Below are 17,163 nucleotides of genomic sequence, written 5' to 3'. Positions count from 1 at the left end.
GACCCTGGTCTGTCATGTAATAGTGGAGGAAAAGTCATTTAATAAATGATCAACTACTGCAGGGAAAATAAAGCTATACCCATACCTACTTCCATGAATTTTAATTCCAGATGGTTTAAAATTTTGAGTACAAATGACATTATAAAATGAAATACCAGTGAATACCTCTCTGGTCTTAGTATGGGAAAAAAATGTCTAAGGACAAAAGTAAAGAATCATACATTTTACATATGGTAGTGTTAGTCACTCAGTCGTGTCTGACTCTTTGTGACCCCATGGACTGTAGCCCGCCAGGCTCCTCTGTCCATGGAATTCCCCAGGTAAGAATAGTGGAGTAGGTTGCTATTCCCTTCTCCAGAGGATCTTCCCAACCCAGGGATCAAACCCCAGTCCACCTCATTTCAGGCAGATTCTTTACCTGAGCCACCAGGGAAGCCTCTACTTACGGTAGAGTGCTCTCCAAATTAGGGCTTTCCTGAAGGCTCAGATTCTGACATATTGTAAAAGTTCCTAATAAATGTCAGTTATTGTTGGTTCAAAAAAAATAGGTAACACTCTCATTTGTGAAAATCATCATGAATACTCTCAATAGGCAAACAATAAACTCAAAAATAATTTGTAAGATACATGCAGCCTTAATAAGCCTTCATATGTAAACACAAATGATGTTTACAAATCAATAACAAAAGACAACATCCCAATCCCTAAAATAAACAAAATCATAAATGGTGAAATGCAAATAGAAAGCAAATGTAAGAAAATTATTCACAGATTATCAGTGCAGTGTATTGGAAGCAATAATGAATTATCTTTTTCAAATATCCTCTTCTAATGCTAGCAGTGGCATAGATTGGTTCAGTCTTTCTACAAGGCAATTGTTAATAAAATAACAGCTAAGCACTATATGGCACTTATGTACAGGCATATTTTAAATTATTCATATATATGTAGTATGCACGTATATATATGTATATACATGTGTGTGTGTATATATATTATACATATGTAACATATATATGGAGAAGGCAATGGCACCCCACTCCAGTACTCTTACCTGGAAAATCCCATGGACAGATGGCCTGGTGGGCTGCAGTCCATGGGGTCGCAAAGAGTTGGACACGACTGAGCAACTTCACTTTCACTTTTCACTTTCATGCATTGGGGAAGGAAATGGCAACCCACTCCAGTGTTCTTGCCTGGAGAATCCCAGGGATGGCGGAGCCTGGTGGGCTGCCGTCTATGGGGTCGCACAGAGTCAGACACGACTGAAGCGATTAGCAGCAGCAGCAGCAACGTATATATATATATACACATATATAGCTTAATCTACAGAGCTAAAGGGCTATGGAGCTAATGGATTTAGGGCTAAAACTATGTGCTTTGGAGTCAGACAGCAGAAGATTCAAATCTTGTCCCTGATACTTATCATAGATAGGCTAGTTACTTAGATATTTTAGACCTTAGTTTTCCCATCTGCAAATGGGGGTAATAACATCCACCCTGCAAAGTATGTCGGGTTCTTGGTCAGTCCTTGACACACAGGATGTTAAAACGCAGTCAGTGCCTATGGATGGACAGAGCCACAGCAGGAGGCCTGCTTTCTTCTTGATACTTTCTAGACTTTTCCACCGGAGAAGGCAATGACAACCCAATCCAGTACTCTTGCCTGGAGAATCCCATGGACGGAGGAGCCTGGTAGGCTACAGTCCATGGGGTCGCAAAGAGTCGGACACAACTGAGCAACTTCACTTTCACTTTTCACTTTCATGCATTGGAGAAGGAAATGGCAACCCACTCCAGTATTCTTGCCTGAAGAACCCCAGGGACAGAGGAGCCTGGTGGGCTGCCGTCTATGGGGTCGCACAGAGTCAGACATGACTGACGCGACTTAGCAGCAGCAGCAGCAGACTTTTCCACATTTCCCTTAAAGAGTATGTCCTACTTCAGTCACTGTAGAAAGGGAAAGGGGAGGCTGGGGTCTGATGCCCGAGACTTCTGTGAGGAGTCACTCGGATCACTAAGCATGGATCCTCCTGCCCGCCTATCCTCCCCAGATGCCCAAGGGCTCACAGTAATCCTGAGTATTTCACTGCAAACCAAGCAGGGCAGAGGAGGGAAGGGCAGCCAGCTGCCAAGGAGAAAAGGGCCAGGTGCCTCATCACCCAGCACAGGCACAGCTGGAGCCCTGTCCACCTCAGACCCAGAGCTTCTCACCTGACCTGGGCCCTGCATCCCATCTGATTTCACCTGGCATAGAATCAGCATCCCCAGGGGCAGCTCCAGGCTGGCCACCCTTCAACTTGATGGCCACGGACCCGGCTTCCGCAACCGCCTGAGTGGCCTTTGCAAAACGATACACCTGATTGTGTCCCATCTGCTGAAAACCTCACACCTTCCCACTGCTCTTTGTATGAAGTCTAAAAGTCTTAGCACACCCAGCAGGCCTGCTGCCCTCCCCAACCTCTTCTCACCCCTTGGCCTGGTGGTCTGCTGCCCTTCAGACTTGATTCAGCCTTCCCACCCTCCAGGAAGGCAGGCCTTACCTCCCAGACCAGATCACTTGCCATCCTGTGGGGACTGAGCACCCAGTGTCTCTCATGTGGAGCCCTTTGCATGGTATGGTCAGCTGGCTTCCACAAGAGCAGGGACTGTCCCTGTCTGTGCCCCCTTGTAGGCTGGGCACCTTGCACCTGTTGACAGCTGACCACCCACCACAGGCCACCACTGCTCTTAATTCAGTTATACCTCATGACAACCAGGGATGCCGGGAGGACAGCTACTATTGTTATCCCATTTTCCAGATGAGCAAACTAAGGCATGGGAAATTCAGATAATTTGCTCAGAGCCACAGAACTAGAAGTTATTACTAACAGACCTGGAATGTGAACTTCCACCATCTGGCTCCAGAGTCTGTGCTCTTAACCACTGCGCTTTCCTGCATGACAACTGTGGTTGCTGGACACATAACTCAACACTTGGTCTCCAAGGTCAGCTAATACCATCCACCCGTGGTTCTGGCTTCTCTGCTTCAGTCTCAAAGTCCTTGATCTTGACTCTGTGGGAATTGGCAAACTCTCTTCTTGATGGGTTTGAATGTGGAATGTATGGATACATGGTACATAGGGAAAGCCCTGGCTCTGGAGCGGGCAGAAGGGACTGAAGGGTGACTCTGGCCTGAACCATCTGTACAGCCCTGTTAAGTGTCTTCCAGCCAGCAAACCCAAGGACCTGAAATTCAGCCCCGCCACTGCTGGTCACTGCAAGTGATCCCATCAAGTCATGGACCCTTTGGGTCTCTGCTCCCCTGACCTCAAGAGGGATGAAATTCCTTATCTTTGCTCTGTCTCCCCTTCTTGATTTCTCAATCCACCAGTCTCTCCCATCCTTAGTCTGGCAGGGGGATCTTTAACCCACAAGGTCATAAGCTCCCAAGAGCTCAATAAATACGGTACAGAAGTGACCCCACTGTGACCCATCCAGATGATGGGCGGGCTCCCTGCCACTAGGCAGGCCCTGCCTGTTGGGCTGATTTTTCCATCAACAGCGCATAGTAAGTGCTTGATAAATGTTTGCCCATCGAATGGAGATGAACGGATGGGTGGCCCCAGAGGCAGCTCTAGAAGTCGACACTGTTCGGAAAAGGAAGAGCCAGCACCGGGCCTGGAGGGAGCCAGCCCTAGAGTCCCACCAGGTCAACAGCCAGACCCAGAAAGGATCTGGTAAACAGCAAGGACCCTCTCCCCAGAATCACACCCATTCCTGCAGATCCACAACATTCTCTTCCAATCTCAGGAATTCTGTCCCAGAAGAGCCTTTCTTTAACCCCATCCTGGCCAAACCACAGATGAACACCAGCCCAGGGCGAAAGTCCAGCAGCCTGGGGCCTTCAGTTCAACTGTACTGCCCTGGATCCACTTGGGCTCACCTCTTAGACTCCCAGTCAAGTGTCCAGGAAAAGGGCATGACTTTTCCCCAGGGCATTTTAATGCAACTTCTACTGGGAGAAAACTCCCATTCCAGTATATTTTCTGGAACCCGCTCCCTTATTTGTTTATACAGAAGCAAGCTGGAAACTTGTCCATGAGGCCCTGAGTCACAGGTTCGGGTTCTGTATTCCTGTGTTCCGCAGGAGAGCTCATCTGCCAGGTCTGAGCCTCCCTCACCATACTCAGAACAGCTCCTCAAAATGGCAGGAAAAGCGGCTGCTAGGTTCTCCTCCTGTTCCCCTACATCTGCTAGCAGGATGAGGGGTGGGCTGCAGGCCAGACTGGGGCCGGTGTGGACAGGTGAGAAGCTGATGGAGCATCTGCTACCATAGGAGCAGGGGGTCAAGTCTGGGAGTGGTGGGGGAGTGGGGGAAAGACCAGACAGTCTCAGAGCAGGCCAAGAAAGGCGTGTTCTTGAGCAAGCCTGGCAATCAAAACAGTGGCTAATCCTCAGCATCTATCTACCCAGGCCTGGGCGACCAGAAGCCTCTGCAAAGCAGAAGTTTCCCAAGAAGAACTCAGACCCTCGGCCTGACTCATGGGGGCAGGTCCCACTGCCCTCGCCTAGGCAGGGTCTCAATCATCTGCCTGAGTCTCAGTTTCTCCATCTATAAATGGGTGCAGTAACCCCACCATCTCATTCGGTGTTTGTGGAGATCAAATGAGGCTACGTGAAGTGCATGCAGAACATCTAGCACAGAGCAAGGGTTCAATATACAGTGCTTGGCATGATCGGTGTTTGCTTTGTTAAAACCCAGAGCACCTCCAGGCAGCTGCTGGCCCAAGGCCTCTGGGCTTACTTTCCAAGAAAGGACCCCAGCTCAGTCCTGGCCGAAGTCACATACCCACAGAGGCAGAGGCGAGCGCTCCTGCAGCTCTGTGTGAGGGCTCTGCGCCAGCACTCTGATACCATACTGTCATACATCCAGGGCTACCTGTGTACATTTGTCCCAAAAAGAGCTCCAGGAGTCAGAACTAGCTTATGGAGGATGCTCAGCTGACAATCACAGCACGAGCTGGGGCCAGTTGGCTAATGGTTTTCCTCAAGCTGCAGGACCTTTTTAACAGGTTAGCAAAGGACCCTGAGCCTGGGCCAACCAAAGCCCAGGGATGCTCTTCATCTGGTTACCCCACAGCTGAAAGCCAAGCAGACCCTCTGCCTTTCCCAACCTGCCCTGCGCTCTTCTCGGCACAATTGCTGTGCTCTCAGCTCCCCTGACCCCTCCTCCTATTTCTCCAGCCATCACTTGAGGCTACCCCTTATAACCTTAATATTGCTGGCCCCGTACTCATCCTGGGGCTTCTCACTCCACGCACCACCCTGGACAGCTCTGTTCTCTCCCGGCGCCCCAGAGCTGGAGCCTCCACAGTCATCAGAGCACCAGTCACCCGGGTTTCTGGTCTCATCTGCAGTCCAGAGGTGGCATGTCTGTGCTGGCCACGCCCTAGGGCTCCATCTCCAACTCAGAGCTCCCCTGAGTTTCAGGATGTCCACGAATCTCTCTGCCTGGCTGGGCTACAGATTCCCAAATGTAACATTCCTTCCTCTGGTTCCCTGGTTTGGCCACTGAGGCTAAAGAGAGAATCCCCATCTCTCTCCTCTTGTCCATCCCTGAGTCCTCTCCATCTCCCCTCCACATTGCCGAGGCACCCATTCCCTTCCTCCTGCACCCCACGCTGGCCGGTATCACCCCCAGGTCTCCCTGCCTCTACTCTGGTCCCCAGCCACCCAGCCCGCCTTCCACACGGCATCCAGGGATTTTTCTCAAACATGATCTTTCCACATCCCTCCCCAGCTCAAAACTTGACCTGCCTCCCCAGGGTGTGTCCTGTGACTCAGTAACAGGCTGAGGCTGGATCTCCAAGGCCCTCCCCTGTTTAGCAGCAGATGATCTTTCTTCCCACCTGCTTTGAGGACCCTAGGTTCCTTCTCACCCCAGCCCCTCCCCACCAGTTGCTAAACTCCGAACTCCTCACTGCATCTCCAGCCCAGTATGGGGCCTGGCACCTGGGAGACCTTCTGGGAGTGCTGGTGGCCTAGACACGGATCCTCCACGGAGACTCTGAGGCCTTCCTGCCAGGATCCCCTAAGGAAGGAAGCCTCCCCCAGTGCGGGGCCCAAACCCCAGCTTCCACCCCATGGCTGTATCTCCAGACCCCACGGCATATACTCACTTTGGCTCCAGGGGGGCCAGGAAGGCCTGGATTTCCATAAGGCCCAGGAGGACCCTGAAAGGCAAAAGAGAAAAAGAGATGAGGGGAAAAGAGGAGCATCCCACTTCCTAAAGCAAGGCCTGGCACTTCCACCCGCCCGCTGGGTCTTCTCCACTAGTAGAGTCTCAGCAGTATGGCCACAGCAGCTGCTTGCAGAAAGGCTCTCTTGATGCCTGGCCCTGTGCTCAGCTCTTTCTGTGCATCACCTCATTCTATCTTTTTAACCCACAAGATAGGTGCTACCATGATTCCCATTTTCAAGATGAGGAAGCTGCCATCCAGAGAGTTTTACAACTTTCCCAGGTCACCTGGCTGCTAAGGGACAAACCTCAGATGTGCAGCTTCCAAGCACAAGCCCTTGAATTGGATCACCTCTCCATACTCTCTGCACCTGGCCCCACCAGCCCCTCCCACACTTGCTTCCTTCGACTCAGAGCACACTCAGCTATTGGCTGCCCTGCCCCACGCCTGGTACTTCCTCCTCACATTGCCTATGCCATGCTGTTCCATCATCTGGAATGCCTTTCCTATCCATCACCTCCAGATGAAATCCAACCCATCCTTCAAGACTTGGCTTTAACGCCACTTCCTCCAGGGAACCTTCTGGGACTCCTCCTGCTTAAGGGAAACTCTCCACCCTTCAGACTCCAACTGGACTCTACACGAGCCTCTGGAGCTGCACGCGCAGTCAAGGGAGTACTCGGCCTCCTCTGAACAAGGGCGTGTCTCTTCTATGGCCACCACGGTAGTCAGAGCTCTCTCCCTTAGATTTCTACATGTTCTGAGCTTACAGAGTCCCTTGGGGACCATGAAACAGCTGGGAAGACTAAACCCAGAGAGTCAAAGGGTCTTCGCCAAGGTCACACAGCAGAGTGGTGGCCAAACAAGGGCTGGAACCTAGTTTGTTGGCTTCAAGTCCAAGGCTTATTCGTGGCACTAGATTTTCCCAGGCCATATTTGAACGTCCCTTATAACAGCTGGGGCCTTATGTCCACTTTCTCTGCAAAGGCCCCGGGCTAGCATCCTGCAGCCCAGTAATATAAACAGAGTCCTAAGAGTCAACTACTTTCCGAGAGTCTTTGTCCAATAGGAATAATCTGAGGCACTAAGGGTGGGGACAGGCACCTCAAGGGTGCCCTCAAGCTGTGCCCCTACCACAACAGCCTCCAGACACACTGCCCTCATCCGTGGCCCCTCTTGACTAATCTGGCTGTGTATGAATTCGCCTCCTTCCTCTCGCTTCAAGGCCAACTTCCCAGCTGCAGCCTATCACTCTCCGCCCGAGGCACCTCCCTCTTCCTTCATGCCTGAGCTGGGACCCTCCCCTTCCCCGTCCATGTCAAGGAGGAACCGAGTTCAGACGCTCACTTAGCCTAGGGGATTTATAACGGTGTCATGGGTAACCTCCAAAATAATCAGCCCTCCAGCCCCTTCCTGATATTTCACCAGATGCTATATCCTGGCAACTAGATGCAACCTGGTCCCAGCTCTGGGTCTCCCCTCTCCCCAGGCTCAGTCTCCCCATCAATTCCATGAATGACGGGAAACTCATGGTCTCTAAGGAATCTGGAAGACCTCAGAGCTTCACCCCAGTCTGGGCTCCTGGGATCCAAGCTCAGAGCTCAACCTGAATTTGGAAAAGGTTAGACGAAGGATGTTTGAGGAGGGGACGCTCACATCCAGTACCCCAGAACCAGATGAGGTAGACAAGGTGGACAAGGTCAGGAATGACTACTTCTCCCCAGTTGTGCCCCCAGCTGCCCAAAGGTGGAGGGCTAGAGCACCCGCTACCCCTCAGGGAGGTGGGGGCTTCCTGCTTTCCCACCCCCACCTTCATTCCCCTCTCCAGCCATTGCCTTGCAGAGAAATGAACTGCATAGTTGACTGGGAGCCAAGCAGACTGCTTCTACAAACGCTGCAGCCCAGAAAGCTGAGTGGAGGAAGGCTGAGGGATTCCCCTGGTTGGGCCAGGGAGTACGCAGAGGTGGAGAGGGCCAAGCCACGGAGGCTTGGGGAACCTCAGGTAAGGCCCAGCCCCCTCCCAGAGCCCCAGAGCCATCATCTGTACCGAGGAACTGGGATTGCTTAGTCCCAGCATTGTATTATCTTTGGAATTTTATGATCTATGGAATTTCCCATCTAGAAACAGGGTGATGGGCTCCAGAGAGAGGGGGGAGTCCTCCAAGAGCCTGAAAGGAATGTCAGGAGAGTCATTCCCTCACTTGAAGAACTTCAGAGCTGGGAGGAATCTTGGCTGGAAATGCCTTACCAGGATTCCATGTTTTAAAAATGCAGAAACTGAGCCCCACAATAGGGAAAGGACTTGCCTAAGATCACACAGCTTCTTGAGGGGAAGTACTCTTTTTTTCTTTTGTATTGGGGTATAGCCAATTAGCAAACAATGTTGTGACAGTTACCAGTGAATAGTAAAGGAACTCAACCATACATGTACATGCATCCATTCTCTCATGGGAAATGTTCTTGACTCCTAGACTAGAACCCATCAGCAACCATTTGCCCAGCACATTCTGATGCAGGAGACTTTGCTAGGCATCAGGTAAGAAAGAACAATCAATAGGACCTGTCTCTGGCCCAGAGGGGCTCAGCTAAGTAGAAGGGAAAAGCAGCACAACAGGTAGTTTAAGGTCATCGGCTCTGCAGTCAGACTGTCCAGGTTCAATCTGGGCTCTAGCGTTTACTCCATGCTTGGCCTTAGTCAAAGTAACTGCATCTTTCTGCACCTCAGTTTCCTCACCTGTAAAATGGGGATAATGCTGGAACTTATTTTCAAGAAGGCTAGAAAGCTGGGAGGGGATCCTGCATATGCCACCCAGGTGACAGGGTTCAGTGGTCAATGTGAGTTTTCTACCGAGGAATCCGGGCAGTTAACTGCCACAGGAGCTCCAAGAAGAAGGTGATCATCAGAAAAGGAGGGAGCATTTGATCTGAGCCATGGATGGAGGAGGAGTTTGCAAAGGAGGATATGCCGGGTCAGGAGGACAGTCCTACAGAAGCTGGGAGCTCAGGAGGAGTTTAGAGACCCAGACAGATTGCCAGTACCTGGGATGCTAGGTCCTGGGGCCTCATCCTGGTCCCAGGCAACAAGGTCCCTTGGCCAGCAGTGTCCATGATATCTCTGTGGTCCCCAGCTCTGGGCAAGTGCTCCATGGAGACTCCAAAGCCAGGAGGAAATGCCACTTCAGACAGCAGATTCCAGAGTTCTGGGCCCAGGGAGCACAGGGCCAGGTCTGGAGGGAACTAGGGCTCGAGTAATTGCATAACCAGAACCATCCGCTGGGCTCAGAGCTAAAAATATGCCCCAGGCAGCTATCTCTGCCAGGGCCTCGCCAGGCACCCAGCGTGGGAAAGGCTGATTCAGCCTGGGCACAGATGCCAGGCGCCGTGGGTCTGAGCCCCCTTGGGAAAAGGAGAGATTTCTCTCCAAGAGGACCCTCAGGAGTCCCCGCATCATATGGTTAGGAGCTGGGTTCCAGTCCTGGCTCTTCCATTTCTTAGTTATTCGGTTTTCTCATCCCTAAATGAGAGTGATCATACTGGCCCATGGGGGCCCTAGAAGGAGAGGGGATCAAATAAGGCAGCGTTAAGTGACACGCCAGGCATAACAGACCAGAGCTATTAATATTTTCCACTCCGAGGTTCAGGCTAGCTCCTATCAGCCACCAAAGCCCTGCCAAGCCATCCTCCAGACTCTAATTGAACCTCTCAGCATGGGGAGCTCACCCCATCCCTGGGATGGCCCATCTGGTTGCCTCTGGCAGCATCCTACCCCAGGTTGGCCCAGCAGAGATGGGAAGACGGATGCAAGGGTCATGCTCTTCCAAGTCAGCTTTTTTCCCAGCCGAACACCAAAGCCCATCAGCTGAGGGGATGTGATCTGCAGAAACCCCTACTCTACTCCAGGCTGCCCAGGGTGATACCCACAATGGACAGCTGAGACCCTGAAAGAGGTTCTCACTTTCCCATGCCTCGTCTGGACACCCAGTGACCCCTAAAAGCCCCATGTCCACTCCAATGGACTAAGAGGAAAAGGATGCCAGAGAGCATGAGTACATGCAGCAAAGCTGGGGCTCCAGGGACAAAGAGATGCAGGACACAGAACCAACCAGAACTCAAGCACAGTGTGTGAGCACTTACCCGAGGGCCCCGTGCGCCAGGGGGTCCAGGAAGCCCAGGCAGTCCAGGGGGACCCTGAATAAAAAGCAAGAAGATAGCATCAGTGCCACGTGGCAGAATAGAATGGGATCAGGTAGTCATTCAACAAACTTGTGCAGAGCTCTGGGCATGAAGACCCCATAGCTGAGAAGAGAGGTCCCTTGAGGTCCTAGCCAGAGGAATTCTGCTCTTTGGGGTTTTCCGGTCTTTGCAGCTGTTGTTTCTTGGTCTCTGAAGCTCTCATCTTTCATTACATAGTTAACTCAGGGTATCACCTCCTCCAGGAAGCCTTCTTTGATCCCTTCCCCCAAGTTGGGCCAAGTCCCCTCTATCCCTCTGCTTTAAAGGCCACTGTATTTTATTTGGGGAATTGTCTGCTTAGAAGCCTGCTCTCCCACTAGACCATGGTCTCCTCAAAGGAATTAATGGGATATGAGTCATCTCTCTCTCCCCAAGCCTCAGCCAAATGTTTGAGAAACTAAAACAGCAAAAGACCTCAGAGTTCAGCCAAGTTCTCTGCAGAGCCTGAGCAGAGAAGGGACCTGTCCAAGGTCACACCAGCATCTCTGAGTCACACACAGAGAGTCAGTGTCACTAAAGGATGTACGCAAAGGCTTTCGGGTTCAATTCCCAGTGCTGCCACCTACCAGCTGGGTTTGGGCAGGTTCCTTAACCAGCCTGTGCCTAAAAAATCGGGCAATAATACCCTTCTCATCGGATTATGGAGAAGGCAATGGCCACCCACTCCAGTACTCTTGCCTGGAAAATCCCATGGACAGAGGAGCCTGGTAGGCTGCAGTCCATGGGGCCGCTGGGAGTCGGACATGACTGAGTGACTTCACTTTCAACTTTTCACTTTCATGCATTGGAGAAGGAAATGGCAACCCACTCCAGTGTTCTTGCCTGGAGAATCCCAGGGACGGGGGAGCCTGGTGGGCTGCCGTCTCTGGGGTTGCACAGAGTCGGACACAACTGAAGCGACTTAGCAGCAGCAGCAGCATCGGATTATTGCGAAGGTGAAACAAGATGGTGAACATAACACAGCGCCTAGTATGCAACTGTCACTCAAACGTCCCACCTAGTCCAGGGGTCATAGCCGGGTGCAGCCTTCATCATCACCCTCCGAGAACCTGCATCACCTCCTTCACTTGTCTCCCCAACCTCCACCCTCTGCCCTCTCCAGTCTTCCTCCACACAGCCAGGTTCACCTTCCCAAGGCATCTCCCGGCTCAACACCACTCGGTGGCCCCCCATTTCCCCAATAAGACACGCCCAATCCTGCCACGTGGCATTCAGGGAGCACTTGCGTGTTCTCAGTTCTCTTCCTTCCCATAGGAAGCGAGGCACCCGAGCAGACTTGCTGAGCCGCAAGCTGACCGTTATTCAAATCCCGGTCTCGCTATTGGAGACTTGGCACAGGGCCTTCGGCCTGAGTCTCCGCGGCTGTCCTGCACCACGGCTACTGTCCTGCCTACATCAGAGGCGTAAAGGAGGATTAACTAAGTGCCTGATGTAAAGAACTGAACGCAGAACTTTCAAAGGAAGCCAGGCTTTCGAGGATGTGTGAGGCCTGGGGAATTCATTTGTTTCAAATAACCATCAATGAGATTCCAGGTTTCCTGCCCAGAGTTAGAATCGGTGTTGAAAACCCAGTACGATTTGGCTGGTAATTAATCCAGATCTCACACTGGGCAGCCTCGGCTCACAGTTCTGGTTTGTGAACACCATGTGCTTGCTCGTCCGTGAAAAAAAAAATCAGAAGAGAGAGCCAGACAGGCAGATATGGGGACCAAGGCCCCTGGGTCACTGGAAAGAGCCCCAGCTGGAGGGAGGGGGGCTGCTGCGTGACCTCAGGCAAGTCCTGGGCACCTCAAGCCTCCAAGTACCTCTGGCCAAACTGGCAGCCGGCAGCGTTCCTTCCATCCAGAGCCTAGGGGTTGGGTAGACAGTTTCTAGTCTTCTATCTACCACTGCAGGTTTGAGAATCAAGGCCAGCCTACTCTCTGCTTCTCCCTGAGGAGCAGTAGAATGCAGTATAAGACAGGGCCCTGGGGCCACACTGGGCACCCCCTCCTACTAGCTAAGTGGCTTTGGCTGAATTCTTTCCAGTTTCCAAGGCTTCACTCCTTCACTGTAAAATGAGGCTGCAAGAGCACCTCGCTGACAGATAATCTATAAAAAGTGCTAATCCTGGTGCCTGGCACACAGTTCATGCCCAGAAAGTTAGTGCTGTTTCTGTTAAGCAAGCTGCTGGAAATTCCCCAGCTCAAAATGTCAAGCCACCTTCCTCAGCATCTGTTTTGGGGGAGAGCAAAAGATTTCCCTTCCTGGAAGGCCCTTCCTCAGCCTTCCTCTTCCAAATGACCCAGAATCAAAGGAAAATGCCAGGGGCTGACGCCAAGCATTCCCGTAGGTATCATTCTCATGACCAAGCCCTTTTCACAGATGAGAAACCAGAGAGAGGCTCAGAGAGGCAGAGTGATTTACTCCAGGCCACACAGCTCACAGAAGCTGGGTTTGACTTCTCCTATCCTGGGGAGCACCACACAATCTTGGCCAGGTGCGTTGTAACCAGGTGTGCAAACCTGGGCAAGTCCCCTCTCCTCTGTAGGCATCTGTGAAATGAACATCCCAGAACCTCCCCAACACTGGGCATCTCCTGAATTTCTGGGTGGTGATGATTTCCTCTTCTAGGTTATTCGGCGGGAGAGAAAAGGTGAGATCACGCCCAGCTTCCAGAGAAGGTGGCCAAGGCCCAGTGGGGTGAAGGCTGGGGTAGCGCTCCACTGAGGGACAGTCTCTGCGGGGTGTAGCTCCCTGGTGGACCCTGGGAGGGCCGCTACTGCAGAGGCCTGAACACACCCTCTTGGCAAGTTTCCTGCCCCAGAAACGGGGGCATCCAGCCTGGAGTCTGACCTCATCCCCAACATCTGAGGAGCAGACTCTAAGTGCCAGTCAGGACCCATGGCCCAGCCTGGTGACGTCAGTTACAGCCACATTCCTTGACATGGCAGCCGGGCTGCCCAGCCACATTCCCAGGTCCCACCCTCCCACACTCAGTGAGGCTGGATGCCCCCTGCCCCTCTCGCTTGATCCAAGACCCTGCCTGCTCCCCATGCAGTGGAAAATTGCTGCCACTTCTTTCCAAGGCCTGAAGCCTGAGCGAGTGACTCTGGGATGATTCACGAGGCCGGGGTGGGATTTTTCCACTCCACGCTGCAAACAACGGGGCCTCTGAGAGGGCCTGGAACTGAGGGGGAGGGGCGCCAGGGCCGCAGGCCTGTCTGGGGGAGGTGGGCGAGGCCTGGACTCGGGGCTCGTGCAAACAGAGCCATGGACACAACCAAGCAGCCGCTCCGGGCTTTCCCCAAGGGTCCCGGCCCCCAGCAGCCAGGCCTCGGGGAACCCCATCCCACGGAACAAGTCCACCCTTGTGTCCAGCTACAATAGCCCGCCTGCCAAGCCTTGCAGAAGGAAGGAAGTCCTGGCTGGCCTGGCCCCTGGCAGCAAGCAAGAGAGGTTTCGCAGGCCTGGGACCTGGGAGACCCGAGTCCAGTCCTGACTGTGCTGCTAACATCTGGGTGACCCTGAGCAATGCCCTTTCATTCTCAGGACTCTGCTCGGTGCCTGTAGCCAGGTGGGGGGAGGCAGGGGATCTCAAAAGGCTCCTCCATCGCTAACTATCTGAGCTCAAGATTATTCCCAAGGTTAGCCCACAGGGCGCTGAGCTCTCCCCAGTCTCTGTTCTAGGGAAGGGCCTACTGGGACAGGGCTTTTCAGTGAGGCCTTGAGCAAATTGCTTCATCTCCCTGTGCTTCCTGGCCTCAGTTTGCCCCACTGTAAAATGGGAATACAATAGCCATTTCCCACCCCCCCCTCCAAGATAACGTGTATGTGTGCCGGGTATTCTCCATTCGCTCTCCAACTCCATTCTGTGTCCTGGGAAGCCCCCATCTACAGGCCGCACCCCCAGGCTTCTGGCTGAGTCTTGTCAACGGGAGGGCCCAGCAAGAAACTGCAGAGTAGAAAGAGAGGGTGGGTGGGGTATTTCTCTCCCTTCTCCCTCCTTGCTGTGTTTGGTTCCAGCTCCTGTCGGAGACCCCAGTTCATGTTTTAACGCACTGGCTTGTGGCAATACCTTCCCCTCCTCTTGCACCTTCAGGTGGGACCCCATGTGCTTCTCCAGCCCCTGTTGATACCCCTGATGGTGCCCGCACCTCTGTAAACAGTCACTTCCTTAAACTCCGCTCAGTTACACTGTTCCCTGCCTGGGCCACAGGATACAGCATGCAAACTGCTCCACACAGAGCCTGGCACGCAGCAGGAGCTCAAAAAGGACACGCCAAAGACAAAGCAAACACTTCTCTATTCTCCTGTGTCCTAGATGATGCCAGCATAAGGGGTAAACGACTCAAGATCTAGTTCTAATTCCTAACCGCCAGCAGCATAAAGGCCCTCCTATGCCAGAAGCTCTTGGCTCTCTCAGGGTGACAATGCCCCTGCCTCAGCCATCAGCACATTCATAACCAGCCACAACTACCCAGATTCTAATGTTGGAGGCAGACAACCCACCCAGCCCTGGAAAAGTAGGTGGTACCATACCCTCTGTTTACAGAGGTAAAAACTAAGATTCAGAGAGGTCAACTGACTTGCCAAAGGTCACACAGCACCTAGCACCCGGAAGGCACTCATTCAACATCTGTTGAAAGAAGGAAAAGATGGCTGGATAAGGAAATGGTTCAAACTCAGGTCATTCCAAATTCTGTGTGCTTTTGCACTCCACGTGCCTTCTTACCCCACCGGCAGCAGAGATCTGTGTAACTTCAAAGAGCCTGGCCTGCGTGTCAGGACAACCTGTTTTTCGTACGGATCAAATTCCTTCATTCATCTCCTAGATAGTCATGGAGTATCTGCTGCGGGCCAGGCGCTCAGCCGGGTCTCCCTGAGGTGACGCTTGGAAAAAGTGCAAGGGCGTGCAAATGCCAGCGGCCTGAGCGTGAATAAATAAGGCCTTGACTCGCCTCCTCCTGGGCGTGGGGCTTCTGTGCAGCTTCTGTGCAGCTTCTGTGAACCGCAGCCTCCCCGCCCCTACTGACCCGAGGCCAAGCTCAGCTTTTCCATGCTCCCCCCCCCACCCCGCCCGCTCACAGGGCTCCCACAGAGTTCCCTCTCGAAGTGGCTACAACTCCTGGCCAGCCTGGGCCCAGAGCTGTGCCTCAGCCTCTGCCAGTCTGTCCCGTGCCCCTTGAGATCCACGCAGAACAGGTCAGATACAGCCTTGAAAACCCTCTCAGGGGCTTCCCTAGTGGCTCAGTGGTAAAGAATCCTGCCTGTTGATGCAGGAGACACAGGTTCGATCCCTGGTCCAGGAAGATCCCACATGCGGTGCAGCAACCAAGTCCGTGTCCCACAGCTACTGAGACTGTGCTCTAGAGCCCGAGAGCCACAGCTACTGAGCCCACAAGCCACAGCTACTAAAGCCCGTGTACCCTAGAGCCCATGCTCTGCAACAAGAGAAGCCACTGCAATAAGCCCCTGTGCACAGCTAGAGAAAAGCCCGTGTAGCACTGCAGACCCAGCGCAGCCAAAAATAAACAAATAAAAATTATTTTTTCAAAAAAGGAAACAAAACCTTCTCAGGCTCTGAAAGGACCTGCAGTGAATTCTAAGAAGGGAATTCTCCCAAAGCCAGTCACAGAGGAGAGACAGCCTCAGGGAGAGGAAAGAAGTTCCCCATACCACCCAACAAATCTAGAACTCCCAGGCGGCCCTGGAGATCCCTCAACTTGCTTCCTCACAGGAGGTGGGAGCTATTATCCTCTTACATTCTGCAGAAACTGAAGCTTAGTGTGGGTAAGGGCTGCAGAGCTAGTAAGGAGTGGAGTCAGGATTTAAACCCAGATTGGTGTGTGCCCAGACTGGAGACAATTAAATCTCATGCCCAGGCACTGCAGCTTCCGTTCTGCTGGGGTTACATCCCAAATGTATATGAGGGTTCTGGGTGGGGACACGGGAGACGAGAAGAACACTTGTCTGAATCAGTTTTTGTCGCTATTGTTCAAAGACACCACTTTGATTAATAATTTCTGCTATCTGGTGAAATATAAATGACCAGCTTGCCACAGCAGACTGGACAAAGCTTCTAGAAGCGTCTTGGTTCCTACTAGAGTAAGATTAGGTTCCGAGCTGGGGGGCAGGCGGGATGAGGGGATTGCACAGGACGTCAGGCAGGATGGCACCCGGACAGACTGATGTCTTCCCTCTTGCCCTCATCTGTTCTGGGCTGGAAGAGCAGGAAGAGCCATGGTCCCCGCAGAAATTGCATCCCAACTCCTCCTGCAAGATCATTCCGGGTGCCCTCAGCCAAGTCTTTTGTCTCCCCAGCCCTGGTCCTCTCCTTCTTAGAGCAGGGGTCAGGGCACACGTCCTACCCTCTGGACCAGTTTCTACAAGGTCCTAAAGGAAGATGCTACATGTGTGGAAATAACTCATGAATGCACTAGGTATAGAAACAGAAGACGTTCTAGACACTGAGCACTCCACTTGAGGCCAAGGACACGGCCTCCCTCTCTCAAGCCCCCGGCCTCTAAGCCCTGAGTCCTAGCATCTCAGAGTGCACACTTAAGGGCTGGATTGCAACGTGCTGATCTTGGGGTCTGGAGCCGGGGCGTAAACTTCAGCTCGGCCTCCAACATGCTGTGTGGCTTCTGAGTGAACCCTGGCCCTTTCTGGACCCCGTCTCTAGGCTCCCCACCTGTACAACGGCGAGGGTGAATTGAATGAACCCCAA

The 17,163-nt window shown here is 52.7% G+C and overlaps 1 protein-coding gene across 5 annotated transcripts in view; it reads right to left on the bottom strand.

Annotated features, from left to right (window-relative positions):
• Positions 1-17,163, bottom strand: part of COL27A1 (collagen type XXVII alpha 1 chain) — a 153,205-nt gene that overhangs the window by 119,438 nt on the left and 16,604 nt on the right. For all 5 annotated transcript variants that reach the window (XM_086413851.1, XM_086413850.1, XM_086413852.1 and 2 more), the window contains 2 exons: positions 10,356-10,409; positions 6,162-6,215 (listed from right to left, as the gene is read on the bottom strand). In XM_086413851.1, coding sequence (XP_086269977.1) covers positions 6,162-6,215; positions 10,356-10,409 — 108 coding nt within the window. The remainder of the gene's footprint in view (positions 1-6,161; positions 6,216-10,355; positions 10,410-17,163) is intronic.

The sequence above is a fragment of the Bos grunniens genome, chromosome 8 (genome assembly GCF_055505025.1).
Source record: "Bos grunniens cultivar Pamir isolate PY7600 chromosome 8, Bosgru_T2T1.0, whole genome shotgun sequence".
NCBI classification, from domain to species: domain Eukaryota; kingdom Metazoa; phylum Chordata; class Mammalia; order Artiodactyla; family Bovidae; genus Bos; species Bos grunniens.
This window is presented reverse-complemented; position numbering and strand designations above follow the sequence as displayed.